Here is a 27,300-nt window from a genome sequence, read left to right as displayed (position 1 = left end):
ACGATCCGCCGGCGGCAACTTGCAACCTGCGGCCCATCTTATTCTTTCCGCTCACCGACGCGGTAGCTCGAGCGCCATTGCCACGGCACCCTCGTCAGAAGGCCAGCTTGGCTAGACAAGGCAGCGTGATCAAGTTGCAGGGTCTTCCCTAGAAGGGTTCCTAGAAAGGGGAATACAGTTAGTTCACGCCGTGTCACATCGAGGTCTTTTCTGGGGGCTGAAGTGTGTGAGAGTTGCGAAGTGTTGGAGATGTAATTGGGGCGTGGGTGCGTGGGGTGTGGCTGGCTGGCAGGCCCCTTCCCTCCGGTTTATCAGATTGTTTCTTCCCGACGCCAAATCACTCCAATGCCCGCACGCTATCTTGTCACGATATGTCGCTGTTTATCTCTCGTAAAAGTGTTGGCTTAGCTGCTATCCTCGTTTCCTCGGGCCCTCCTCTTGCTTTGGTGGTTGTTCCCCTTATCGTGGCGAAGAAGACAAGCCGAAAGTCGGTGAACAAGGGAATTTGGAATACGATGGATGATGCCCCGTCTCCAACGTGCTACACGGCGCAGCAGTCCCTAACAGAAACGACGGAGCGCGGCTTATCAGCATGGAATCGTCAGCAATAGAGACCCGATAATATGTCCGAGTTGCCCTGTCTGCTTCTGCGCTTTGCCACGGCTTTCATGCGATAACCCTGGATCTGTAGATTGATCTCCTGGCGTTTAGATAGCGTGGGATTGGTTCACTGATTCAGACCCTTCTTTGGAAACAGGGGTCTCGGCACCGCCCAGCCCACCAGAGAACGCATCGACTCTACGACGTCCCATCTTGCCCAGCCATCGTTTTCTCACACGAGATGCTGAGCGCCTTGTCGGGGGGAATGTTTGCGGACTGCCTCTTTGAACGCTGACCATCTTTTGAGATGCTACCTCGAGCTACCCCTATAATACACTGCCAAACAACGCCAGACAGACAGACCCTGGTGGATGAATGATAAGACACCACAAAACATTGGAAGGAAATAGAATTATACGCCATCAAAATGTGGCCGCTGTTCCGCCATATGAGTCACCATTTGTGCCTAGAAGCTCTGGACTCGTTTCCTAAACAAACTCCGCTGTAATGCAGTATATGCCAATGCTTGCCTCAACACCCGGATACGTACCCTTCCAACACACGGCCCTTCGCCCACGCAATGATACTCCTCCTCTAATCTCTTTCTTTTATAATGATGAACATATCATGACTTTGACAAAAGCTTTTATGTATCCGCTGTAAAACCGTCCTGTATAGAACTTTCCGGTCGAAAAAGGTGATTGCGTCTCTGTAAACGTATTATGACATATTCTGAGCGATAGGAACCCATTCATCGCCGTGAGCGCGTCTCGCCATCTCGTTCGAGAAGTAGGGTTAGTTGGCTTTTCGAGCGGCCCAAGGGAACGGTCGGTGTAGTGCTAGGTTGTGTAGGTGTGAACTGGGCACTGCCAAAGGAATTCAGTGGCCGCTGGACGCATTGCTCGGCCTCATCATCCTGTTGTGCCCTCAGGGCACTCGTGACCGCATTCGCCGGGGCATTTTCGTCGAATTCGATTATAGTTCCTTGAGCAGCCACATTCGACGTTGTCGTAGTGGTTGATGATATCAAGCCTTGCGTCTGACGGGGACGAAACTGGCCAGAAACATCTTGAGTCCTAAACCGAGGAGCGCCGCCTATGTCAGACCTTGAACGAGTCATAGGAGGTGCAGCGTTTGGCGCCGCGTGATCCTGTACATCTTCTCGGCGGTGCGACGTTGCTGCGTGCAATTCTTTTATCCGACTGGACTCGTAGGTCGGCTTCTTCCCCTTCTTGTCCGAAGCGGTCTTAAGTGGTTGCGCAGTTGCGACGACGTCCTCCGGCGCTGTCCCGACTTGAGCTCGTGAGCTGGCACTTTGCGAAGCTGACGACTTGGTGGCACTAGATTTGTCACTTGACGAGCGTACAACGGCTAGCCGCTTTCCAGTAGCCTTCGCACTAGGCTGTGCGCCAACTCCATCCGACTTCGTATCCGCTATTTTGCTAGGTCTCTCTGCTATTGGAGACACGAGCCGATTTGATCCAAGGTGCTTGGTCCCCATGGAGGAGTTCCCTTCCTTGGAGCCAACGTCGGAACCACCAGCAGAAGATTGAGAGCTCTGACGGCGAGGCATGGCGGGTCGACGCTTGGATGCGGTGGATGCGACGAAAGTTGCCGTCTTCTTCTTGGAAGTACTGGTGGAAGACCTCTTCTTGTCTTCTTTCGAGGCAGAGCTGCCTGGTGGCTTCGTGTCCAAGCCGGAGTTCGCCGCTGTGCTACTCGAGGAGGCAACCTCGCCATCCCGGTTGCCATCCTCTACTTCAGAACCGGCTGGCGACACGAAGCGAGCCTTGTTGGGCCGGGATCCAATTGCTGAGGGTCGACTAGGCTTCTTCAGGATTGGGTGTGGCGGAGTGGGCCTGGAAGAAGACGACTGGCTAGGCTTCAAGGGCTCCTTTCCCTTGGACTGCGATCCCTCATCCCCGCGTCGTGAAGCTGCGGGCTGGCCAACCGAGGCAGCAACGATAGCGGCAGCACCTTGCGGCTGCGGCGAAGGCTGCAAACGCTCATTAGCCTCGACGAGGTACTCCAGTTCAGATACATACCGGAGACGAGGGCCCCTCGTATCGATTCGCTGAAGACCGCAAAGGAACAAAGGCAGGCCCCTTGGAGATATCCTCGAAAAGCCTTGCAAGTGTGGGACCGGGAAGAAGACGGCGATCGCTACCCATGACATGCCACCAGAAGTTCTCAAGTCGGTTGGCCGTAGGATCGATGAGTTTCCGAAAAGTGGTGGTGTAGACTAAGGGTGGAATTAGTTTGGTGGTCAAGAAGCCGAGGAGCCGGGTGGGTTTGTCGTGTAAATACCCTTCCAGTACTGAATTATCTTTTCCGGTGGGACAACCGGATAGCTAGCCACCTCCTTGTAGATGTAGTCGGTGTTTGTGACTATGCCCTTGGGCAGGATCATGGGCATTGGTGGTGCCGCCATGCTGGGCCACAGTCAAATTGTATCTCGTCGGTTCCAGCCAAGGCTAAAGGCGTATTGCAATGCCTCCGGTGCAGACCTGACGACTCATAGCTAAGAAAATGGGACCCGGACTAATGTGCAGAATATTGCATTAATATGGTGACCGAGAAAGAGCAAGGTAATAAGTGAGTGTGGACGTTAATACGGCTGAACCATCATGGCCTTCATCCAGTTGTAGGCGTCTCAAAACGCGAGTGCCCGTATAAGAACGAGTCTAATAAGTGGTGGTGGTGGTGATGGTGGCGGTTGGAACGTGGTTTAGCTACGATGATATGACATGGAAGACCAGAAGTGCTGACCTTAAGACTTTAAGGTAAAAGGTACTTGGGGCAGTAATGGAAAACAGCAGGCGCGTTCACAAGCCAACAAATTTTCTGCGCTACAGGATCTCCCCGCTAAAGCAACTTCCCAGTGCTCCAGCTGTGCGGTTGCGGGCCACAACTGCCACTTTCGGGTGAAGCAGAGCTTGCAGAACTTGCAAGAAGCTGTGAGGGCGCTAGTTAACCTGGGGCTCACCCCCCCCCCCCCCCCCCCCCAAGAATGCTGCAAGGAAGGCTGGACCTCGTGCTGCAGCTCCAACCCTAGGGGCACTGTCGCCATATAAGTACTTCTATATTGCAATATCAGGTAATTATAAGGGCGACAAGGGAACCTCTTCTGATCGGCTTTGCTAACTTTGAAGTGATAAGTACAAGTAACATTCGTCGATGAGGGCCCCGCTGTCTCCACACTGTCAGAAGCTTCAGGGTGCTGGCCTGGACTGCTGGTCGCTGCAACCTACCTACTTTACTCGAAGGTTGTGAGAAGCTAGACCTCGCTCGAGATTCGGCAACTCGCCATTTCCGAATGGACTCCATCCCCCTGCTCAAGACTCACGACCAGGTGGGTTGAGAGACGGGCCAGGCCTTTTTTTGTACGAAGTGCACAGCTGCAAGCGCTGACTCGGTTACGGCACTTAAATACGGAGGCCGAGCCCCTCGCCTTTTCCTGTCTTGAGCATCAAGGTCTCATCAGACCTCAGAGTCGAGGCTCATCTGTGGGCACCGAAAAGCGGCTCATTCGAAACTTCCAAACTCTGCCTTCAAGCCGTGTGGGGCCGTCCCAAGATTAAGACCTGCTAACAGAACTCTAGCTGGTTGACAGCTGCTTTACATGTGGAATGTAGTCGGTTTCCCTCTCCGTAGCGGGTCAACAAACAGGGAAATTAACAAGCCAAGCACACAAGTCGAAGATGCAATACGGAGCTGACGACATGCTGACTTTGACGACTGCACGTCCTTACGGTGAAGGCAAGGAGACGTTTTTTGTTTGTTTGTTTTTTTGGAGGGGGGGCTCAAGCAAGAACCCTTGGCTAACAATGTTTGTCCCCCACATCTATTTTTCTTGGGCTGCCTTGATGGATTCCATGTCTGTTCTAGAATGGTTCGTTGGGATCATCTGGGAGCAAGGATATCGGATCAATACTTTCAGTTCCCCAGGAACTCCGCTTTATTGCCATGTGGCCTCGGGATCCGACTCAAGGTCTCAAGTCTTCACCTCAACTTAGTAACTCGTAGTCGACGTTTCGTCCTGTGTTCAAAACGGGACATGGCGCACAAATGTTTGATTCAAATAGTCTGCTCGCCACTGAGATTAACAGCACACGCTCCGTACCATCGACAACGCCGGGCCCTTCTCTTCGCTCGAACTCGTCAGCATGACTTCATTGCATCCGACCCCCAAACCTGCAATGGCACATAACATCGTGGACGTCTGCTGATTGTTGAGCTTGAGTACAGTCGCCCCAACTCGGCGAGGCCTTGCGGTCGACAACAAGGTCACTTTCAGCTTCGTGTGCCATCCACCACTATCTTGTGACCAGGGTATCATTTCCAAGCATTTGTTGCCTGGTTTCTTATAGCTCAAGGAGCCTGAACGGACATTTTTGGCCGGCGGACAACAGAGATGGTGCTCTAACCAAACGAATTGGTAATATGGTACGTAAGGAACCCAGCGAGCTTCCCAGGGCTAGGTTTCCAACCCCCGGCCCAATGGCGTTGCAAACATTGGTTTCTTTGCCTCCAAATCGTCGTTTTCTCCTCATTTGAGAGATCCTATGATCTAGCCCTTGCGGGGGCACTGGGACGTTGTGTGACCGCTTTTAATCCCGGTATGATGCTCGGACATAACTATTCGCCATTGGCTGAAATCATGGCAGCAAGCAGGCAAAAGTATTGTTGTCGAGACTCGAGGATGAGCAGGCCTTTGCAGTTCACAAGGCCAGTGACACGCTTCAAACTGAAGGAAACCTGTGCAGATTGGTCAGAATCAAGTCATGCATTCCTTTGTGTTGTTAGAGTCACAAATGATGTTGGGAGGTGGTATTCTGTCGAATCCCGCCTTTTGCCGATATCGTACCATTCATCGCCATGCACAGCTTGCCATTGGCGGATTGGACAATGTCAGTTTGGTGCCTTCTTTGGCAAGTTACACACGTCTACGCTGGGCCACACCGACTCCCCTGTGTGCGGAGCTGAACCGTCATATGACCAGACAGGCGCCTCCACGCTGCTACTTAGTACTATTCATTATTTCCCCACGATTTGGGGGCTTCCCCGGCCACTAATGTCAGCAGGAGCGCCACTATCCCAAGTTGATGGCCTGCCACCTCGCCCTTGAGAGTTTTTCCAAAACCCCCCATGCTATTTCGGATATAGTTGGTCATCATTCACACGATTGTTTGCTGCTCAAAGGTGTTATCAAACACACACTGGAGAACTTCCTTTTTGGGGATTTCCCCCTCCTTTCGCCTGACACTTACATTTATGTACATACCAGGCTTCAATAAACACTTCAACATGTTTCAAAGGGGGTTCGTCGGTTCGTCGGTTATTTCCCAGTATGCGAGGGATTTTTCATCAGGTGGTCGGCGGACTCAGAGGCAAACAAGCCTCTGGTTAGTTGTCTTGTTCACTTCTCAACCCTCACAGAATATAAATTGTGTCTCGTCCTCATCAGCCAATATCCGCCCAGCCTCGATGCTTACCAACCGTGAGCTTACCCTACCTAACTACGGCGCATTTTAGATTGCGTTTATATGAGCAACACTCCAACTTCTCTGCAGGAACGTAGTTGCCGTGCTCAGCTGACCCTCTGACCCGTCATTTAAGGCTTTCCACCTATACGGACCGGTGAGAGGATGGCGCACCAGTTGACCGGTTCAACGGTGTCTCTGACTTGTCAGCTTTTGCTTCAGATACTTTTTGATCCAAGGCGCCCGCCCTCCCACCACCACGACGGCCCGCTCGAGGTTGCATGTATAAGGCTCGCTAGCCTGGGATATATGCAACCTTGCCCACACCACCAGGGCGGCGCACTCCAACTCCAATAGTTTCTACTCCCACCTAATCGCATATGTACTTTATCGATCTCCGGTCATCAACAGGAACTTCTAAGTGGGGCGGATCCGGACTGTCCTCCGGGAACTAGAAGCTTAGGGCCAAAACTGACGGACCTCTCCGTCTTTGCATCCGAAGTTTCATGCGATGACAATTATAAGGCCACGTAAGATGGTGGAGGGATTCATTCCCCCCTGCTTCTAACCACACTTTCAGTTGCTCTGGTCCGCGGGATGGGGCTCAAGGCACCGCTTGCAACCACTGTTCGTCCCATCGCGACGCCCCGCCCGCTGCTAAGTACTCAAGTGAGGAATACTTCTCTAGTTCAAAGGATCTCATGTACGCAGACGTATCAGGCATCGCATGAACGAGCCAAGCCCTCTGGTGCTGCTTTGGACTTTGCTAGCTTCGCAGGAAGCTTCCGCAGCTACCATGATGAATGCAAGCAAGACCTGCCAGAGTTGAAAAAAAACAATCGGTCTAAAACATGCAAAATTCACACACGAGTAGGGAGATAGGCTCTGTCACATGTAAGCAACGGGCGCAGTCTAATGCAGTGAAACCTCAACTTTTGAGGCGGTTGGCTGGCTAGACAAGCACGCGATCTGGCTTTGGCTTTTAGTGAAGCCAATTCATCATTTCCAGATGTTAGTCCTATGGGCATGTGTTCCTAAGGTTAAACCCGATTGAAGAGGGGCCTTCTCACAAGTTCGGCTTATATCATCAATCGGATGCAAAGAAGACTACATTCGACATCACGACGATATTGTATCATAGCTACGCGTATGTGCATACTAGAGCGCGAGGTGTGGCGTAGGCCAGGTGTTCTGGCAGACTCTGTACGTCGTTGAGAGTTGACAGGATGATTACTGTCTCATTCCATCAATACTTACATGATTACATACTTGTTGCTCAGGGTGGAAATTTTCAATTAGCTAGCTCGAGACTGTTCCTTCCGAAGCGGTAGCTACTTCAGCTATTGGACTCCGGCTGCCGTATATCTGCATAGTGCCTGGGAAGTGATTCAGAAGGGTATCAAAGGATGTTGAGTATGAACACTTCTCGAATATTACTAGCTGTATATCATCCTCTACCAAGTGAACCTCAACCTCTGTTATTGGTATCAAGTTTCGACTTTCAGACGGAGGGTAGGTTCTTCATGGCGCACCAATTAGACACAAGTAACATGGGCCTTTAACCCATGCTAGAGACAAAGCTATATTGTTGATGTATCATCCAGCAATTGTTTGACTGTAAGAGCTCTCGATACTAATTTCAGGTCTACCAGGACATTTATCACTAAGCCAACATGATGATTTTAAACATGTAACTAAAGCACACATGCATTCAGGGGCTCCCAAGTATACCCAAGTATACCGCGAAGGTCCTGCCCTTGCCATTATTTCGCCTTCGGGCATGAAGATAAGTGTAACAACGATGGTATCGCCGATTCGCTTAGCGTTGCCACCTCGCCTCCATTATAATTGGGTTGGTTATCTGTATCCATCGGTTCACGGTTCGAGCCAAGTGTGTATATGAAATATGTAATTTCTTGCACCTTTTCTTCTCATTTCTGAGACACTCTTATGTATTATGCCATGGGACTTTGAGTCAAGTTACATTTCTGGAATTCAGGAAGCTCCCCAACCCCACTCCGCCTCCTCTTCTCACCTTTTCTCCCCCTTTTGTCGTTTCTTTTTTACATATTCCGGTTGGAGAGCGCATGGGCTACGTCTCAGCGGTGGGCAGTGAGGCACGGGATGGAGTTCGCTCCTGACAAGAGTGAGCTAATGCACTTTACTAGGGCCCGAGAGCCCTTGCCGCAAAGTATTCGCCTTGGGGACGCCACAGTGTCGCCGGTAGTCTCAGCGAGGTTCCTAGGAGTCTGGTTCGACCGCAAACTGACGTGGCACGCCCATGTTGAGCGTGTTAAAACAAAAATGGCAACTCAAAAGCTAGCCCTGACAAAGCTAGTCAATATGTCGTGGGGCTGCGATCTTATACGGGCGAGGTTGTTATATACGGTGGTTATCCGTAGCGCGATCGCCTTCGGGGCGACTGCGTGGCATACTATAAGTGAGGAACCGGCAGGGCCAGCTAAGAGCCTGATGGGGATACAGAACGAGTGCCTCCGGGTAGTCTGTGGCGCCCACAAAGCGACGCCGGTTCGCCACCTGGAAGCAGAAGCAGCAATCCCGCCACTAGACCTCTATCTTAGTTCCCGGGCTGCTAAGTTTGAAGAACGGCTACGGCTTAGCGGGAAGAGAAATCTGCTTCGCAGCGCGAGCGCTAAAGCGTCACATATACTCCGGCAGGATAGGCCGGCGAAGAGGAAGCAGGCGTCGCAGCTACTCCGACCGGCAGGGTACACTATGGAGAAGGAGGCCCGGGGCTCCGAGTGGATGAGTGAGGAAAAGGAGGTCCCGGCTGCCCTCCTCGGCCACTGGAGGAAGAGATGGCTCACCGGAGCAGAGCATCACGATCGCCAGCGACGCGCCATCGCTGAGGAATCGGAGGGCCCTTCGATGCAGATACCGAAAGGGGGTAAGTATTTCGGCCTGAACTGACTGGAAGCGTCTACGCTGTGCCAGATCAGGACGGAAAAAATAGGACTAGCAGCCTTCTTATTCAAGACAGGGGCTTTTGGCGTGTACTCGCCGCTATGCCGCTGTGGCGACGCCCCTGAGACGGCAGAGCACGTAATCCTCTTCTGCGGGCTGTTGGAAGGACCGAGGGAACGATTACGGGCCGCTATCGCACCACGGCCACTATACTCTCGCAGAGACCTCGCAACGGCAACAGGAGAACCAGTAGTTAGTGGGACTATTGTAAGGTGGCTGCTAGGGACGGGTCGGACAGCTTCAAGGCCCAGATAGCATCGATCTTCTCAGGGGGGACTTTGTTGGTAGGTTGAGAACCAACGTAGTATAGTAGTGAACGCAACGCAGTCGCCAATAGGGCGAACCGACGACGCAGCGTATGTATTTAGTCCAGCCATTAGGGCACGGTTTGACATACGGGAGTACTAGTAGAGGTACCGGGGGCTTCGAGCCTACGGCGTATTTAATAATAATAATTTTTACGTATTATGCATGTCAATATCAGCCCAATTGCAAATGGGATATCGTCCTGAGGTCCACGAAATATTTGGAATTGCCAAATACACCCTCGCCGGCCCCGAGATTACAGCTTATTGCTTACTCACGAATATGGCCACAGATTCTGCTCGTTACATTCATCGCTTCGTTAGTCCAATCCTTCATCATCAACTTGGACATTCGTCACATCTTCGCAACCACTTCCCCAGACATGATCACATTCGTTACCTCCACCAACAAACACATCAGTCCTTCTTCTCCCGGAACCGCTTAAGCAACATCTCGCATGCGTCTTCTCTTTCAAAGAAGGTAGCCTTAACACCATCCCCTCTGTTCTCCAGAATGAGAGTAGTATGGTAAGTGCTGTGCTTCTCCGCCAGCTGCGTGGTTCTCGTAAACAAAACCTTCAGAAACTCGACGACTCGTTTCAGATTTGCCTGATTACATACCTCCCAGCTGGCTAACCGCATTGACAACCTTTTTGCATGCACCTCCATTTTACAGGGTCTAACTGAATCAACCTAAATACTTCGTCCAAATTATTTATATACAGAACATACTTAATTTAAGTGTCCGAAGACTTAGATATATTCTTTCGAGCCCTCTTTTTAGGAGGGACCCTTCCTTCGAGAAAAGTATCAATTTCTAACTGCTTATCCGGTAAAATAGGCCGTATTCACTTATTTCGCTTGTCCTGGGCTGTTCGGATCGCTGATAAGTTAATGAATACTTTATTCGGGTCTGGCTCGACGGGCTGGCGTATATCTGGAGCGTATTTATCGAGTTCTTTATATAGTTGCTCGTTTTCGATACGTAATTTGGCATTCTCGGCGGCCTGGAGTGTAAGGGCCTTGCCCGCCTTGCCTACTAGGGTACGAATCTTACGAGATACCCCGCCCTCGGCTTTCTCTATCGACTGTAGTTGGCTAGATAGTTGCTGCGCTTTCTGAGGAGTAAAAGCAACTAAGGGTGGTGATATATGAGGCGGAGGATCTGGTGTATGAGGCTCCGGAGGATCACAAGATACGTCGACTAGTCCTTCAGAGCCTAGGGGCCATATACCAGTCTTCCGCCAGCCAGATTTAATATTTTCCGTAGTAAAGGCTCTCTCCGAGGCACGTAGATATGCTTCTAGTATACGTTGCTTGGAAATTGGGGCTGTAGCCTTGTAGGAAGCGTAAGCCCTGAACTCTTGGCGGTAGTAGGTCTTCAAAGGTGAGAACGGCCCGACATCGCACGGCTGGAGATCGTCACTGCAGTGTGAGGGTAAATACAGCACGGCGACTCTATTCGAGTAGGCTTTCCACATAAATTCGGCATGAATATGTGTCTGGTGGCCGTCGAGGATAAGGAGTCGCCATTCGGTACCCCTGGGCTTCGTCTCGGGGAGAAAAACCTGATCTAACCACCTACTTGCGATAACTTTATTACTCCAGCCCTTACTCGTCGCGGTGTATTCCCACTCAGGGATATTTTGGTCTGGGAACCACTGTGCTTGGACTCTCTTGCCGGAAAATACGCAGATAGGTGTACCCCGTTGGGTATGCGAAATGTACTCTAACCAGGAGCACCACGACGAAGCGTCCGACTTTGATACGCGTACCCGGCGTGAATTAGACGTCCCAATAACCGTACCATGCCCAGATTCCCCCTCTTGAACACCTGTCTCATCCATATTATACTCGTTGTCGGGTTTGATACGATACTTCGTACGTAAGCGTTCGAGGAGGGTGTAGAAGTCTCGGATCTTGTTTGAATCGGACGCTCTAACTCGGCTAGCATCTACGACGCGCCCAATTTTGGTACGTATCTGTGGATGGCGGCTAACGAAGCGATCCACCCAGTGTTGGCCAAGTGTATTGTTATCCCCTTGAGCAAGGAGGATTTCGGCAGCGAAGTCGGCCACATAACGCTTGCTAGGAGCCCGTCCACACACTTCTTCGTGTAGGATCCAGTTCACGATAACCTCCTCTTGCTCTGGAGTCAACTTTTGTTGCCTGGAGGCGGCGTCGCGATGCGAATTACCGTGACGAATACGGTAGGACAGTGTAGTCCCCTTGATACCGTACCGATGAGCTGCTACGGCCTGGGAAGAGCCCTGACGGACAAGCTCTTTAGCGCGTTCGATTCGCTGCTCAAAATCGTCCAGACTATTCTCCACTGGATTAGCCATTTTGTACGTAGATAGGGAGCAATTGCGAGGTAGATTAGAGACGTCGTGTTGTTGAGGCGTAGAAATTCCCTGCAAAATGGGGGTGCATGCAAAAAGGTGGTCAATGCGGTTAGTAGTTTCCGTAAGAAGTCAATGTCCGAAACCCACCATTCCTATGAAAATACCTCAATATACACATCATGTGTGGAATGACCGTGGCAAGCAAAGGACTTACGGACGTTACTCACCACCTCGTTTTGCGCTAGTAAAACTGGGTTCTTTTCCTGTTCAAGTACGAGATTCACAGTTGCTCTCACGAGCCGATGATGATGACCAATGGAGGAAGCTTCGACGCCATTTCCCACCCTAGTTGATGTTGCGAAATTTAAGAAATGGTCGGCGAGAGTCAAACTCCTGTAGCGTCGCCGCATGATGAGCCAAAACGGCGGCGGCGAATGCCGTCCACCCCTTTTTTTTTTTTTGAAAGCTCCGTCGACAAGTGAGCAAGGGCTTGGCAAGGCCGAGCCTCGGCAAAATTTCACTTCAGCTGCCTACGACGTATTTCATCAAAAGACACGACTCTGTTACCAGAATTGCGTGAAAACCTGACTTGACTGCTTGCAAGCCTACCCGCCGCTTACTGCTCATCATCCGCGCTGACTGTGAATTTGTGTCTTAGCACCGGGTTACTGATCGGTCGCTCACCCGGCGTCGCGTCACCCACCATGGCCGACCACCGCCCGACTCTCATCAGGGCGCCACCGGAGGACCCCACTAAGTCGCTGGTCGAGAATTGTCTCGAATTGACAGAATTGGGGATCATTGCGCCTGTGAGACGCCTCCCGCAGTAGCATGAGAATGCTTGCAGCAACTCATCTAACGCTGTCTCGTAGGACCTCTTCACGAATACGCGCGAACTATGGCACCCGCCAGGCGCTAGGGGCATCTACGGCGGCGCTGTCATCGCACAAACCCTGGCCGTAAGCTCGACTGACATGAACACCAAGACCACAGACTGACAGGACTTCAGGCAGCCCAGCGCACCGTGCCGCCAGACTTCGTGGTGCACTCTTTCCACTGCTACTTCGTCCTGGCTGGGGACTCCTCCACGCCCATCCTCTACCACGTGGAGCGGGTGCGCGAAGGCCGCTCCTTCTGCACGCGCACTGTGCAAGCCCGGCAGCGCGGGAAAGCCATCTTCACCGTGACCATGTCCTTCACGAAGGAGGATTCAGGCGGCCCCGAGCAAGTCCGCCACGCTGTGCCCATGCCCGAGGACGTGTCGCCCCCTCCCGAGGACTATGAGGAGGACTTACCGGGCGGCATCACCTCGCCTTTTGATACCTACCGCATGCAGATCACCGACAGGGACGGCCCGCCCGAGCGCAAGAAGACGTGCCATTGGGTCCGAGCCAAGGGCAAGATTAGCGAGAGTGGTGGCCATCAGGCCCATTTGAGCGCGTTGGCGTATGTAAGTGACAGCTACTTTATTGGGACGGTGAGCAGGATCCACCAGCTTTGGCGATTTCCGTTCAGGTTTGAAGAGATGGAGAATTTGCCTGAGGAGGTTCGGGGGCATGTTACCAAGTTGAATGACTGGGAAGGGTTAGGTGATCTGGAGAGTATGAGGGGGAGGCCGCAGGTTGGCATGATGGTTTCTCTCGATCAGTAAGTTCCGACCCCGATTCCACCTCGAGGATGCAGCGATGCTGATGGATAATTCGCAGCACCATCTACTTCCACAATCCTAAGAAGGTGCGTGCCGATGAGTGGATGTACACAGAGATGGATTCTCCGTGGTCAGGAGACGGCCGGGGCGTCGTCACGCAGAGGATTTTTAGCAAGGACGGTACCTTGCTGGCAACGTGTTTTCAGGAGGTCAGTCTGGCGTATCACATGTTTACGGTCATGGGCAGCTAATCTTTTTTTTGCATAGGGAGTGGTTAGACTGAAGCAAGAGCCAGCCGCAAAGTTGTGATTGGAAACATGGGGTCTCGCTCGGAAAGATCCCGTAATACTCTAGGAAAAAGCATATGGAGTTGGCAGAGAACATGAAGATCTCGGAGCATATCAAGTTTCTTCAAGGGGATGGGCGTTCTTGGCGAACAAGAGAGGGTAAGACATACGTTTCCTGACGTCGTTATAGATTGTATCATGTGTAACTGTATAGCGATGTACGATCGTGTATGAGTCGTGGCTCTTTTCCCCAGCACCGCCAATCGATCACATTACAGTTGTTGGCCCTCAAGTTCGGTGAGTATAGCCTGTCAGCACGGGGTTCTAGCAGTGGATAAGTGGGATGGTTTCATATTGAGACTGGGAAATACAACGTCGATCTTTCAAGCAGTCTGGTTGACCTTGCAGGCACAGCAGGACTGCTACCTGTCTACCTAGATACCATCGACAGGTTGGTGGGCCAAGTCGGTGGTCGGGTCGCTTTCTTATCTCGTAGAGCGACTCAGATAATTGATCGTCGATTTCGTAACTGTCTTGATACCCCGTCTTCTTCATTGAGTCGTGCTGTCGTGCCATCGTGCCATGTTTGCCGTGAAACCTGTTCTGACACTTGACAACAGGCCAATTTGGGGTTGGTTGTGAAAAGGGATTAAACGCCTGAGGTGGAAATGCTGGAGTAGTTGGGGGGGGGGCTTTGTTGGGGCTAGCAGGCTTGGGAACGAGTCAGTTGCAGAGATGTGCCCTATACTCTGCCCTCCAAACGGCGATGGGTTTCCGGGAACATAGCCAACAGCTAATTTGCACTGCCTTGACGGTTACCACAGTTGTAAGAGGATATTAGTCCAATTTCTGTGGGAACATCATTGGACGACACAGGGCGTTGGCAGCTCGATAGAGTGCCAAGCCGGGTTGAGCCCTATTTCCCTGTCGTCCTCTGGGTCGGGAGAGGAGGCCAGGTGAAGTGTATCTTCAGGTCCATGCTACATGCTGGGTCCGGGGCTGTTAGTTCGTGACAGCTGGTTTGGAGAAGTCGATCCCACTATCTGCCAGGGGCCTGCTCAGCGTTCGTTCCTGACGCGATCGCCGAAGGCTAGACCCTACAACAAATCTTCATCAGTGATCGGGCGCGCATCGGATAATGTGGACGACAGCCGGTCGTGTGTAGCTCCCAAAAATACGTTTTCAGGGGGATGCAAGCGCAGACATTAATTCAAGGACGCTAAACTCTAAATCGCCCTTCCCCCCACCCCCCATTTTAACTGACCAAGTTACCAGTCGGGAAGGGTTTAAGACGTATTGCGCTCGCCGTTCGATGTTAGGACGGCGTTTAAAACGGTCTGGGGAGACCAAGCAAACGCCGAGCATTCGGCGATTGAGGCAGGAGGAGACACGAATACTTTATTGCGACAAGTGCGAGAGCTTCAGCTTCGGCGAACACAGCCTTTGGTGTTCGCGCGTCTGACATGCAGGGAGGTCCTATCAAGCATTTGTGGTAAACACTTCATGATGCATTTTAGCCGAACCCTATTACGGTGTTGCATGCGCAGGCCGTGGCCGCATCATTGAATGTCTCATATGAAGAGACGAGCAGCGGCAGTGCGGGTATTCATGTCACCAGCAAAGCTAATTGAGACTAGGGCCAGTTTACCAAGATCCGCCCGTTGCTCAGAGCGCGAGGTTGGCCCGCTCCCGAGCTGAGTCTCATTGTGCCCCCTGCTCCCAAACACCCGCAGTCAAATCAGCCACGATGTTTGCCCAGTTTCTTCTCCACTTTGTCTTTGTCCGCTTGTGGAATATGGAATTGGGAGGAATCTCGATATGTCCCATCGCACCAAGCTCTCTTTCATTGCTTTCCCCATATCGGATCAGGCTCTGACCATGACTAGTACGATATGGAGACAAGCAAGCTCCTTCTGTTCAAGACTGTGGCTTGGTCTCGCTTGAGGGGGGGCTCCGCTTGGGTGCATTTATGCTTCTGTATGAGCTGTCGCGAAATGACTTCCTCACGGAGAAATTACAAGACTTGACCGCCCAGATTTGCCACATTAACTTTCATGAGAAAGGCTCAGCGTGATCTTGTCTGTACTCGACTTCGTACCCGTCTTGTCGCCCATCGGATGGGATAAGATGAGATGAGAGGAGATGAGATGAGATGCTCGATGTTGTTGTGGGTGAAAGTGGGATGATTCGCAGTGGAAATTGCCTGTGCATGCGGCGAAATGGGATGCCCGCATCGGTTCCGATACGGCAGTCTTATCTTACGTACATATTGCCTCTGACGGTCATCGACCTGCTGCTTCTAGAAACCTTGGAAGGAATTGGTGGCGTTCCAGTGTAGTTCCAGTGTAGTTCCAGCGCAGCTGAGCGCTGATCCCCCTCACCCTCCAATCGAGGCATAGCTGACATTTGAAATCATCTGCTTCATTGCTCTTATCGATTACTTTTTGGGCCTGTCAATTTCCCAAAAGGGAAATGCTCTTTTTTCCTTTCCCCTCGACTCGGGCCCGGTCTGAAATGTGGCGGTACACTTTAGGATTCTGACGGTTTTCATAGCATAGCTATTAGGGGCAGCTACACGTAAAGAAGTACCGCGATCGTTCTCCACCAGTCTTGAGATCACTTTTCACGAGTCACGATGCTAGTTTATCTATGGAACATGATCTCATCATTATTTCGCGTAGGAAACCTGCCAACTCCTCAAGATGATGGTGTAGATGCTACTGCACCTTGTCAGCTACTGCACCTTGTCAGCCACCCCGGTCAAATCCAGGTTCGCTTGGCAAGATGGTGCCAGTCTGATGGGATTCTTCCATCACATTCAGGTTAGTAAGACTACTATAATGACTCACGACCCAGGATTAAGCGACTGCCAGTGACTCCACTGCCGAGATCCGCAGCATAGGAACGGATGGCGATGTGAGTCGAAAATGGAGTGTTCAGTTGGTTCAAATTCCGTACGATCTGATACTAAGTAGTCTCTTTCCCAGCGGCGGTTGGCTTTGCAATCAAAGAAGTTTTCTGCCTTCTAAAGCCTTTTCCCTTCTCGTGAACTCAAATTAAGCCAAGATGTTGACTCACGCTTGGCTTGCTCTTGTAATCGTGACAGATCAAGGAAGTTTCCTAGACCTAGCGCCACCATGTTAGCCTGTCCTTTAAAGCATCGAGGTTGACACAAGAGCGTTGAAACAAGGTCCAACCTGGCTTCTTAACAGTCTGCCCTATCTAATGGGCCACAACAGAATGCGAGCTCTTACCAAACAAATTTGCAGCCCATGAAGCCAATTTGCCTCTCAAGACTCCAAGCTACGAGTTGGGTGACGTGCGGGCTACCTTGACGTAATGGATGCAAGCAATCAAAGCAATCGGGAAAGCGAATCGCAACTCGTTGCTCCACGATGCAGCAGCGTGTTGACGGCATTTTACACGGCAACGCAGCCACGGTGACAATGCCGTCAGAGGGTTTTCAGTGCAGCCCGCTTTTTACAGTTCGCGTCGAGCGCTCGCAATGGCTGCATCCCGAATACATGGACCGCTTGGAAATAAAATAGAGTGGCATCTCGCGATGATGAATTCGCGATCGCGAGGGAGTGGGGAAGCTTTGAACAATGGATAGAAAGTCGGACGGGTGGGTTCCGTTCTTCAGAGTTGTGCAACTAGCTGCGAGGATATCTCGGCATTGGGGACTCGGCGTCAGGGCTGGGTCAGGGGGGGTTGCAGGCAGAGTGGGAGAAGTTATGCTCCAGCAGGAGGATGCCATCCAATGGCGCAACAGCACCCAAGCGTAATACAGGCATATTCACAAATGAGCGTCAGTGCTCTGGCGTCGACAACGTTTTGCTCCATTTTGTCCATGTCACTTGAGCGTTGTCGCAGGCCCCTCGGGGAGTTTCCAGAAGCCCGCGGCTGCAGGGCTTACTGACCGACAAGCCCAATCACTCGGTTGATGGACTGGCCATCTCGACTCCGATGTAGCAGCATGTACCCAGCGGTACCGACTGCGGATGCCCAGACAGAACCCGCACCCGCCAATACACTATTGTCCTGGCAAATGCATCATAATGGCATGGCACTCAACACGTCCACTGTCAGACATGTTTCCCAGTATGCCAGGAGGGGGAGATATAAGTTGGGGCGAAACGCATCATCACATGAAGCTGTCATGAACACCTGAGTTGTCACATCCTCTCTTCCCTCTCTCTCTCTGCGAACTCGGCCACTCTATTTACTCGCAGTTCCCATTCCATCGTGCTCGATCGATAGCCTGGCACCCGTGATCGAGTACTCTCTGACTTGTCACTATACGTTCAACATAGACGTAGCCACGATTCCCCATTTCTCAGCCCAGTACAACAACATCAAACCACTCTTGAGGGCGGGTGGATAATCTGCAGCCTGTGACATTGGAATTGATAATCGACGCTGCTCGCATCCACCAAGCTCGAGATTCTCCCGGAGACTTGCAGAGACTTGCTGGGATCGACGAACCGTCAGCACCAGCAACTGACCAGCCTTCGGATATAAAGCGCGGCCGACCGTTTTACGCCCACCACCCTGCTTCCTGCTCTGCTTTCCTCTTCCGTGCAAGGGTTGAGCTATGAACAATAAAAGCGCCGGCATCATCACATAATCCTTCCGCTTTTCTGAGCTCAAACCGCATTATTAATGCGCATCGGTCGTCTCTCATAGTCAACGGGGGTCCTATTAGGTGCCCTTCAAAAACGTTTCCAACCCTCATCCATCTCTCGGCTTGATTATACTCTCACCCTGAACCTCTTCAATAATACGCCGGTGACCAATTACACACACACACCCGCCCGCGCGCACCAACCAACATACTCGGAGTTGGCACTTACATCACCCCGTCCAACTTTGCTGCTACCCCTACACTCGGTCCAGCTCACGCTACCACTGGTTGCTCAAAATGGAAAGAGGAATACCCACACCTCCCACGGAGGACAATATGAAGTCATCTTCGGGTCCCCGAAGAAACCCCAGCTCCAGTAACAAAGTTGTAAAACCGATACATCGCAATTCGAAACGATCCGCCAGCCACGCTTCGCATTCTCCCGTTCACGACCATGCACCTCCGTCACCACATAGCGCCGGTGCCGACCGACACAAGCGGGTATGGAAAGCCTGCGAACGGTGTAGGATGAAGAAGACGAAGTGCGACGGCGAATTTCCCTGCAAGCGGTGTAAGGACGACGGGCTTGTCTGCACGGCAGGGACGAGAAAAAAGACGGAATATAAGCAACTACCCAGAGGGTGAGTAGAACCCATTGCACGCCAACTTTGTGTGACCTACGATCGATAGATAAGCTAACGCTCCCCATCATAGCTATGCCGAAGTCTTGGAAAATACTCAATTTGCCTTAATTGCTACGGTTCACAAGCTATACCACATGGTTAGGAACGGGCAACAATGGGAGCTTGGCGAACCCGAGCTCAATGACAGAGGTCAACCGATAATTCATAACATCGCCACAAAATTGGGATGCATCCGACCCAACGCGGACGCCGACCTCCCTCCCCACTCCGTCTTCCCTGAAGACGAAGCCGGCTTGGCGAAACTAGCCACGGAGCTAGAGGCGCAACAACGCGAAAGAGACTCTCACGCCGCGGAGCACAAGTCGGAAACAGAATCGACTTGCAATAGAACAGATCGATCTGGCTCATCCGACGTCGAGCACTCCGATTTTGAGCAAGACTACCGAAAAGTGTTGATGGCAGGCCAAAACCCAAGAGAAGTGCAACAGACCATGTCGCCGCAGAGCTTCACATCCTACAACGACTTCGACACGACCAGCATGGCCAACGACATCGACCCAGCTACGACGCTATTCCCTCTGCTGTCGCCGCCAGGGCCGGGGTCCTACCAACCGTGGCATATGGCGAGGCCGGCGTCACTGGAGATGCCGCCGCATTATTTGCAGCACATGGATATCAACATGGCGGACATGATGCTGAGCCAGGGGCTCGTAGAATCGGAATTCGGCACCATCAAGCCGCATATGCTTTCATGCCCCAACCCGGAGGTTATGCTGGGAGTCGGGGACCCGATGATTTACTCCGGGTACAACATGGAATCAATGCGATCTTGATGAGATGGCGGAGCAGGTACGCGAGCGTACGCAATCGAGCGCAACGAATCAAAGGGGGGAGTTCCGGTACGGCAATGGAGTTAACAGGCATGTCAGGCACGCCATGACAGGAGGAATTTTGATATTCTTATGCTCACAATACGAGCCCGGGGGGATGGGCCAGGGATGCCCGGGAGGGGGGAAAGGCGGGCAACGGGCTACAGGGACTCGAACTATGCATGATTGATTCAACCATCATCGTTGGTTGTTTACTATTACTGCAGCACACACAAGCTGCTTAGAGAAAGGATACGCATTGCAGGTGTTGGCCGCTATATACCACCCTCTCAACTATTTGACCTGCGAGTATTTTTCTGTTGCATGAAAGGCATTATTGGTTAAACGAACATAGATAAGATACAAATCAAAGCCAGCTAAGCTACACACACACGTGCGCGCGCACACACACACAAGGGACAAGTTGCACAAATACGTGATGTCTTGGGCGACAGAAGAATCTCGGAGCTTATTCATAGCCGGCCCTGCCAGCTCCGATGCCCGGGCCTCGTGCATATGGCCAAAGAGTGGTTTATATTCGAGGAGGTAACACAGCTGTTGCAGAAATAGCTGTTTTCCGTAGTAGGCAAAATAGCCAGAGCATAAATTTGCTGACGCGGGCCATCGTAACAAATTAAGAACAATTAAGAAAGAACCACGCCGACATGTATGGATCTTACCTGCTTCTGGTGCTACCTGAGTTGGCAGCTAAGGATCATATCATGTACGGCACGGCTTCATGGTCATCAAGCGGAGAGTCTGGGTACCCCGCCGTCAGACTGGCTGACCGCGCTGTAAACCAACCGACCTGGGCCAACCCTGGATTTGCAGAAACGACGTGTCCAAGTCACTCTGCCGGCCGGGTGGGGGAGAGGGGACAAGAGGAGGGAGAAGAAAAGCAAGCAGAATTACATGGAACCAATAATCCAAATTCCACCACCAACCTTCTAATCATCTGCGCGTCGCTCTCGCATCTGGCTACCAACGTCCCGAACTGGGTAAGATCTGATAGAGGGAGCGGATAGCCTCAGCTCCACCATCCTACAAGGGCAGTACAGTGTCTTTGCCGGTGACAAATGCTCTCGCCGCCAGCACATGGCTCAGCCGCCAAACAGGACCAACGAACGATGGAGGAACGTTCCATGTGTGCGTGCCAATTCCCATCATCCCAGAATCGTGCCATGACCGTTCACCGTGCTCCGTCGCAAAGAGAGGGAAGTTTGTGTGGATCGCATCGCTGCGCCCAGTTGGCCCAAGCCAAGGGGGAAAGATGGGGAATCTACAGAACAGCCACAGTAACTAACGGCAAAACGGATTCATGACGATCTGCATGTTTCGTTCCTGGCCGAGCTCGACCTCGATCGCAAAGTAGATGATGAAAGCACGTGCAGGCTCAGTGCTGAGCAATACGCCGCACGTCATCGTCCGTCCGTGTCAGCAACGACCGAACCGTATCCCAATCGGGCGGAGCTGGATAATGAAGAACGAGCGTCGGACGGGAGACACTCGACGCTGTGACGGGTTGATTGATGGCAAACGGAAGAAGTGCTATGGGAAGTGCGCATATACTAGAAATGGATCCGAAACAGCACATTTCCAGAGTAACACGACGCTAGCCGAACGCGGGCAATGGTGACAGGTACAGTAGTCGGTCTGCCTTGCCTCTCCTCCCCGCCGCCCCGGGGTAAAGAAGGTTAGCGCAGTATAGGGTAAAGCCAATTCTCTCCTAGGGCTTTGATGTTGATCAACAGCCACGCTACTGTCGAAAATTGCGCGCAGGACACTGACTAACGTAACTCGACGCCTGGCGCCACGCTAGTAACCATTACCCTGGGGGGTTGTACCAATACCGGAGCCTGGCGGGGATGGGGAAGGGGGAAATGCCCCTCATCCATTTTAAGGGATGCGAGGAACCCGAGTTGAGGAGGGGCGGGGGCTCGCACTCGCGATTTCTGGTTGTTACAGGTTACGCGTACTCAGTGCTCCGTAATCACCAACCACACGTTTCAACGCCAGTTCACGGTCGAACATGGATGTTCAGAGCGTCCGTCGAAGACGCCCTTGTTTGGTGTTTCCTGGAAGCCCAGGAAGGTGGAGACGACTGGATCGATCCGCCTCCTATATTTTTCCTTTTTCTGATTGCGCGATTGGTTCTTGCTTGTGGCCGCGTAGATGATGCATCAACTGCATTCCCGCTCTACTGCGGTGAGCTCGGCTTCGGTGTTTACAAGGCTCCTAATTCCACGCATGTCACCAATCCTGCTTGCTGTTGGCTGGTACCTGAACACGCTCGATGGCTGCCTGTGGAGAGAGTAGGAGTGCCTTCGGGATCTATGTGGGTAAGGTGAATGACGGCCAGCGATTGTGATAGCGTGGGGTAGGGGTCATCGTATTTCGTAAATCTGAACCGCAGCGCTGGAATCTCGAACTCCACAGCCGTTCCCGACCCCATCGACGACTACATACGTAGTAGTGCGCGGTAGTTTATTTTGTGAAAGTTCAGGGATGGCGTTTACCCGGGAGGACTGCTGTCATTTGCTGTCATCGCGGCTCACGTTGGCCAAGCCAGCATCCGTGGTGCTTCTCTTGGTAATCGAACCATCCATTACTCCAATTGGTCTCTAATAAAACCGGTGTCTAATTTTGTCCGAGCCAGCGCACACTATCCTCAAAATGTGCCCCCCCCCTTGGGTATCGAATCAGTAGCGCTGTCCTCTCACATGCCTAGAACATCAGCTTCCAAAATCTATTTTCAGGGTCCGGTGCTTGTCCTCCAGGGGAGAAAGGCACCACCCGTTGATAGACGGCGGCTTTCACTTCCTGACCGCTTACCGAGATTGCAAAACGCATGGGAAAGCTGCCACAAACCTACCGGGGCGGAGGGTCGTTTGTTCCCACTCTCGTGGGAGAGTGTGCGTGCTTGGCAGCGAGCGGAGGAATTTTGACAGGTACTTAGGGTACTTCGGGTACTTTGGGCAACATCTCGAGCTATGGGTATGCTGGTCCCACGGTATATATAGCATATGTGCCAGTTGGCCTTTAGAGTTTGGCTGGTCCTGCTGGACATTGCGAATACGCTGCCTTGGTTTGGAGAACTCGCAAACTCAAGGGGTTACATCTTGGCAATGGGGGCGATGCTTTGTCGGTACCCAAGAGACACAGAGATACTGCACTGCACTACCGCCAATGACATGCCCAGCAGTCCGATGCTGTCCAATGCCAGTGCTGAATTCATCGCAGCTAGCTGGGTTGACAGAGATCTGCGGCAAGCTTTCTGTTACTCGCCATAGCAACCGATGTTAAGCATTCCAAGTCGTTCCCATCACCAGCTTCCCAAACTCAAAGGCTCGCGACAGTGCGTTCTCCCCATTACCCTCAGCTTGTTTCGAACCCTGTCCAGGTTATAGAGATCTGCAATTATTAAATCTTATCCAGGCATCTCAGAAACACGAAGCATGCGTTGGAAAGACCGTTCCCGCCCCTTACTGACGCCGCCAAGCCTTTCTGATCGTGTCAATATGTACGCAGCAGATCTCTCGCCGAGTGGGCTGTATCCCCGAAAGGACGGACGGTCGGTCGGTCGGCTCTAACGGACATACGGGGTATGCAGAAGAACCAACACCGTATTTGTCAGCGTGCGAATATGCACTCAAATCCGTGTTGTAGTCAAAGGAACGGCGGAGCGAGCTGGCGGCATAGTACCGTAGCAATTGACGCAGGTGGCAATGTGAACGGGGGATTGCTGACTTCTATGGCTTGTGTTGGGAAACACAGTCAACCCTAGAAGATTGTCCCTCAAATACGGCTACCTCGGGGTACCACAACCTCGAAGATTATCATGTTCACTTATAGAAGGTGAGCTGTATCTTGCTTGGCCCCCTTTGAAGTGAATCACAACGGACGCAGGCTCAGCCAAGAGGATTGTCCCTCAGGCTGTAGAAAGGGCAACCCGTATAATATGTAGTGTCATCTCACTTAGAGTACCTCTATGCGGCTTATTCTTCTTACAATATTTGATTTGGAGAAGTGATAGGCCCATTACATGGATAACTCGTCTTGCTGCAGCAGTGCTGTAAGATTGCCTTGTGGGATGTCAGGGTGCTGTATTTTCAATTCCCATGGACGCCAACCAAACAAACAATACGCCCCGCCCCCTTGCATCCGTTCGTTTCGAGAAAGCCTTGTTGATGGTGGGGTGACTGCGTAACTGCGTGCTTAGTTGTTGGGATCGAGCTCCGGGTACGGGTTACTGCCTCCGCATACCGGCGATGATGATAAGCCGACGCTTAAATCAGAAGCCCGAATTTTCAAACACTGCACCCTCATCCAACATGTCTCTTCGCTATGAGATCTAACTCGTCAGGACACAAGCAACCATGACCGGATGCCTTCCTCTGTCCGTGTTCAAACGTAATCTCGTAAATTCACAACACTCTATGCACACTTGCACACTTGAGTCCTCAGCACAATATCTAGGCAGCAAAGGCCAGCTCCTCCTCGACCGTCACCGTTACCGTCTGCAAAACATCCATAGCCGACTCTCCCAAGGAGAAGTCATATTGCCCCTTCTCGACAACCCACTTCCCCCTCGCCTCATTGTAGAAGCCCAGATCCCGCACCGCAGCAGATAATTGCACCTCCCGCCTCTCACCAGGCTGCAACCTGACCTTCTCAAAAGCGGCAAGGCCCTTCACGGGGTGCTTCTCGTCCTTCTCCTTCCTCCCAACATACACCTGCACCAACACCCCACCAGCCACATCCCCCGTATTCGTCACCTCGACCGTGACCTGATATGCATCATCCCCAGATCTTCCGCCATTGCTGACCTTCATCGCCGCAAACGCAAAAGTGGAGTACGACAACCCGTATCCAAAAGGAAAATTAACCTTGTCCCTGCCCACACGATCATAGTGTCTATACCCGACAAACACACCCTCCTTGTACTCCACCCTCAACTTGCTCTTCCCATCCCCATCCCTATCCTCGACGTACGCCCCGGGGAAATTTCCATAAGCCGGCGTGTCCTCGATCCTAGCCGGGAAACTAACCGGCATCCGGCCCTCAGGGTTCACCGCTCCCGTCAACACATCCGCGATGGAATTCCCACACTCCTGGCCGGGGAACCACGCCTGCACCAACCCCTTTATGTTGTCCAACCACGGCATCGCCACCGCGACGCCCGTCGAGTTGACCACGATCGTGTTCTTATTAGCCCCTGCGACGGCCTCAACCAGCTTATCCTGCGACCCGTCCCGCGGCAAGTTGAAAGAAACCTGATCCTGCCCCTCGGTCTCCCACTGCGGATCGTGCCCCGTAAATACGACCGCATAGTCTGCTCCCCTCGCCACATCTGCCGCCTCGCCCAGCAAATTCGCGTCGTGCTCCGCTTCCAGCATGAAGCCAACCCGCAATCCGGCCTTGCCCTCGAGGATTTCTAGTCCGGTGGCTTTGGTGCAAGGCTGCGTGCGCACTCGTAGCCGGTAGGCTTTGCCCTCCTTGAAAGAAAACGTGAATTTATCCTCGGACGTAGCCCCGAATAGGAACCCCATGGCGTCGGGCGTGGGATCCTTTTGCTCGTAGACGAGTTTCTCGTCGATGAAGAGCTGCGTAGGACCTAGGCCGCTGCAGGCTAGGTAGTGCTTTCCCGATTCCGAAGGGGTAAAGTCACCTTCGTACTCGACGGTACGCTCGCGGACGCTGGCGCCGCCAATGGGGGAGAGGCTGCACTCGGCATTGCCATGCTGCGTTGAGACGAGCTCCTGGGTGTCCATGTTGAACTGCTTGACTGTGAATCCCGGTCGCCCGTCGAGGCCGACTACCTTGCCGCTTTCGTTGCTGTCGCACACTGGGGGAAGTAGACGCAGGACGTGCCCCCCCTTCGCGTAGACGATGTCAACTTCGTCGCCTAGCGTAGCTTGCATTGCGTCCCACGGACTGATCTTGTAATGCGTGGTCACGCTTGCAGATCCGCCGCCGTGGGCGAGGGGCGTCTTGGCCAGCCCGATGAGGGCGATTTTCTTACCCCTGACTTTGTGCTTGGAAAGGGGCAAGACACCATCCTCATTCTTCAACAAAACACATCCCCGCGCCCCGGCCTCCCGGATGAGCGCCCGGTGCTCGGGCTTATCAATAGCCTGCTCCGGAGGTATCGTCGCGTCCTCGAACGCCTTCAGCCGGTTCAGAAACTCGAGCACATGCCTAGCCCTGTCATCAATAACACTCTCCGCCACTTTATCCGCCTTGACTGCCGCCACGACATCAGGCACCTTCCGCTTCAGCGTCGGACCGGGCATTTCAAGATCCAGCCCCGCGACCAGCGACTCCGCCGTCGAGTTGGTCCCGCCCCAGTCGCTCATCACCAGGCCATCCCACCCCCAGTCCCCCCTCAACACCTTCTTCAGCAGAAATTCGTTCATATCCGCATGCGTCCCATTGATAGAGTTATAACTCGTCATCACCGCCCACGGGCCCCTTTCCTCCTTGACGGCAATCTCAAACGGCCTGAGATAAACCTCCCGGAGCGCCCGTTCGCTGATGACTTCATCCACCGTCATACGGTCCGTTTCCTGCTCGTTGGCCGCAAAGTGCTTGATTGTCGCCGCCACCCCCTTGGACTGCACACCCTGGATCACCTGCGAGGCCAGTTTCCCTGCTAGGAATGGGTCTTCGGAGAAGGACTCAAAGTTGCGGCCACCTAGGGGGTGCCGGTGGATGCACGTCGTTGGTGCGAGAAGGCATCGCGCTCCTTTGCTCAGCGCTTCTTCGGCGAGCGCAGCCCCCACGCGCCGCGCGAGGGTGACGTCGAAGGTGGCGGCTACGCTGCAGGCGGCTGGGAAGCAGGCTGCTGGTGTGCCGCCTGTGAAGTCTGCGCCTCGGGCTCCGTTGGGGCCGTCGGTTGTCTGTAATTATTGGTAAGTCTGTTCTGGTTCTCCTCCACCTCGATGGGAGTGCAGAGGGTGGAAGTTCCTGGACGAACCTTGATACAAGGCACCTTGCCGGGAACAGGGACCGTTTCCCAAAAGTTCTGGCCTGCTAGAAGGGATATCTTGAGGACTTATTAGCAATGACTCGGACAATGAGTGAGAGATGTTGTCATATGAACTTCCAGACCCCTTCCCGCTGGAGTGGTAAGTTGCCTGGCAAAGCTGGATACTAGGTGTTGAACCAACTCAATGGCTCCGAAAGGGTAGGATCAGATTCGAGGGGCGACACTGATCTTCGTCGAACAAAGAAAGAAAGCCCCACGTCTATACCATACCTTCTCCTCCAAAGTCAGCGACTTCAACACCGTCACCAGGTCCACCTTAGATGCCATGCTTTCTTTCCAGCTGCTTCAAGATATTGTCTTCGGTATCAAAAGTTCAAAGGCCAAGATTCAAAGTCCTCCTCACCGACTATGACAACAAGAGAAAGGAAGTGGCTGCAAGCAGGGCAGCGGCATATTTAAACACAGCATAGCCAGAAACACCACTTCCACCCCTTTCCTCCCCAAGACATCCCTCCCAAGAAC

General features: G+C 52.6%; 6 protein-coding genes across 6 annotated transcripts; 4 read left to right on the top strand and 2 right to left on the bottom strand.

Moving 5' to 3' along the window:
• Nucleotides 1-2,633: 2,633 nt before the first annotated feature.
• Nucleotides 2,634-3,031, bottom strand: BCR38DRAFT_349458 (uncharacterized protein; the record flags this gene model as incomplete). The annotated part of the gene is made up of 2 exons (XM_040856493.1): nt 2,634-2,842; nt 2,908-3,031. The coding sequence occupies 2 exons, from the start codon at nt 3,029-3,031 to the stop codon at nt 2,634-2,636; spliced, it is 333 nt and encodes a 110-aa protein (XP_040712827.1).
• A 1,984-nt stretch (nt 3,032-5,015) lies between these two features.
• On the top strand, nt 5,016-6,018 carry BCR38DRAFT_42561 (uncharacterized protein). Its single transcript, XM_040859724.1, has one exon. The coding sequence runs from the start codon at nt 5,222-5,224 to the stop codon at nt 5,726-5,728; it is 507 nt and encodes a 168-aa protein (XP_040712826.1). The 5' UTR covers nt 5,016-5,221; the 3' UTR covers nt 5,729-6,018.
• A 3,512-nt stretch (nt 6,019-9,530) lies between these two features.
• BCR38DRAFT_441651 (uncharacterized protein) lies at nt 9,531-10,291 on the top strand. The gene has a single exon (XM_040860778.1). It carries the CDS (start codon nt 9,540-9,542, stop codon nt 9,903-9,905), a length of 366 nt encoding a protein of 121 aa, XP_040712825.1. The 5' UTR covers nt 9,531-9,539; the 3' UTR covers nt 9,906-10,291.
• A 2,131-nt stretch (nt 10,292-12,422) lies between these two features.
• Nucleotides 12,423-13,675, top strand: BCR38DRAFT_459644 (acyl-CoA thioesterase II; the record flags this gene model as incomplete). The annotated part of the gene is made up of 5 exons (XM_040862314.1): nt 12,423-12,527; nt 12,591-12,677; nt 12,728-13,365; nt 13,425-13,575; nt 13,634-13,675. 5 exons carry the CDS (start codon nt 12,423-12,425, stop codon nt 13,673-13,675), a joined length of 1,023 nt encoding a protein of 340 aa, XP_040712824.1.
• A 4,899-nt stretch (nt 13,676-18,574) lies between these two features.
• BCR38DRAFT_349843 (uncharacterized protein) lies at nt 18,575-19,754 on the top strand (the record flags this gene model as incomplete). The annotated part of the gene is made up of 2 exons (XM_040856521.1): nt 18,575-18,918; nt 18,992-19,754. 2 exons carry the CDS (start codon nt 18,575-18,577, stop codon nt 19,752-19,754), a joined length of 1,107 nt encoding a protein of 368 aa, XP_040712823.1.
• Nucleotides 19,755-24,262: 4,508 nt separating this feature from the next.
• On the bottom strand, nt 24,263-27,105 carry BCR38DRAFT_349233 (glycoside hydrolase superfamily; the record flags this gene model as incomplete). The annotated part of the gene is made up of 3 exons (XM_040856476.1): nt 24,263-26,689; nt 26,767-26,835; nt 27,049-27,105. The coding sequence occupies 3 exons, from the start codon at nt 27,103-27,105 to the stop codon at nt 24,263-24,265; spliced, it is 2,553 nt and encodes an 850-aa protein (XP_040712822.1).
• Between the last annotated feature and the right edge of the window lie 195 nt (nt 27,106-27,300).

The sequence above is a fragment of the Pseudomassariella vexata genome (assembly GCF_002105095.1).
Source record: "Pseudomassariella vexata strain CBS 129021 chromosome Unknown BCR38scaffold_11, whole genome shotgun sequence".
NCBI classification, from domain to species: Eukaryota; Fungi; Ascomycota; class Sordariomycetes; order Amphisphaeriales; family Pseudomassariaceae; genus Pseudomassariella; species Pseudomassariella vexata.
The sequence above is the reverse complement of the archived record's forward strand: the minus strand, read 5'-3'. Positions and strand labels throughout refer to the sequence as shown.

Excerpts from the sequence above, each read along its gene's own strand:
- BCR38DRAFT_441651 (XM_040860778.1), top strand. The coding sequence starts at position 9,540 with ATGTCAATATCAGCCCAATTGCAAATGGGATATCGTCCTGAGGTCCAC.
- BCR38DRAFT_42561 (XM_040859724.1), top strand. The coding sequence starts at position 5,222 with ATGATGCTCGGACATAACTATTCGCCATTGGCTGAAATCATGGCAGCA.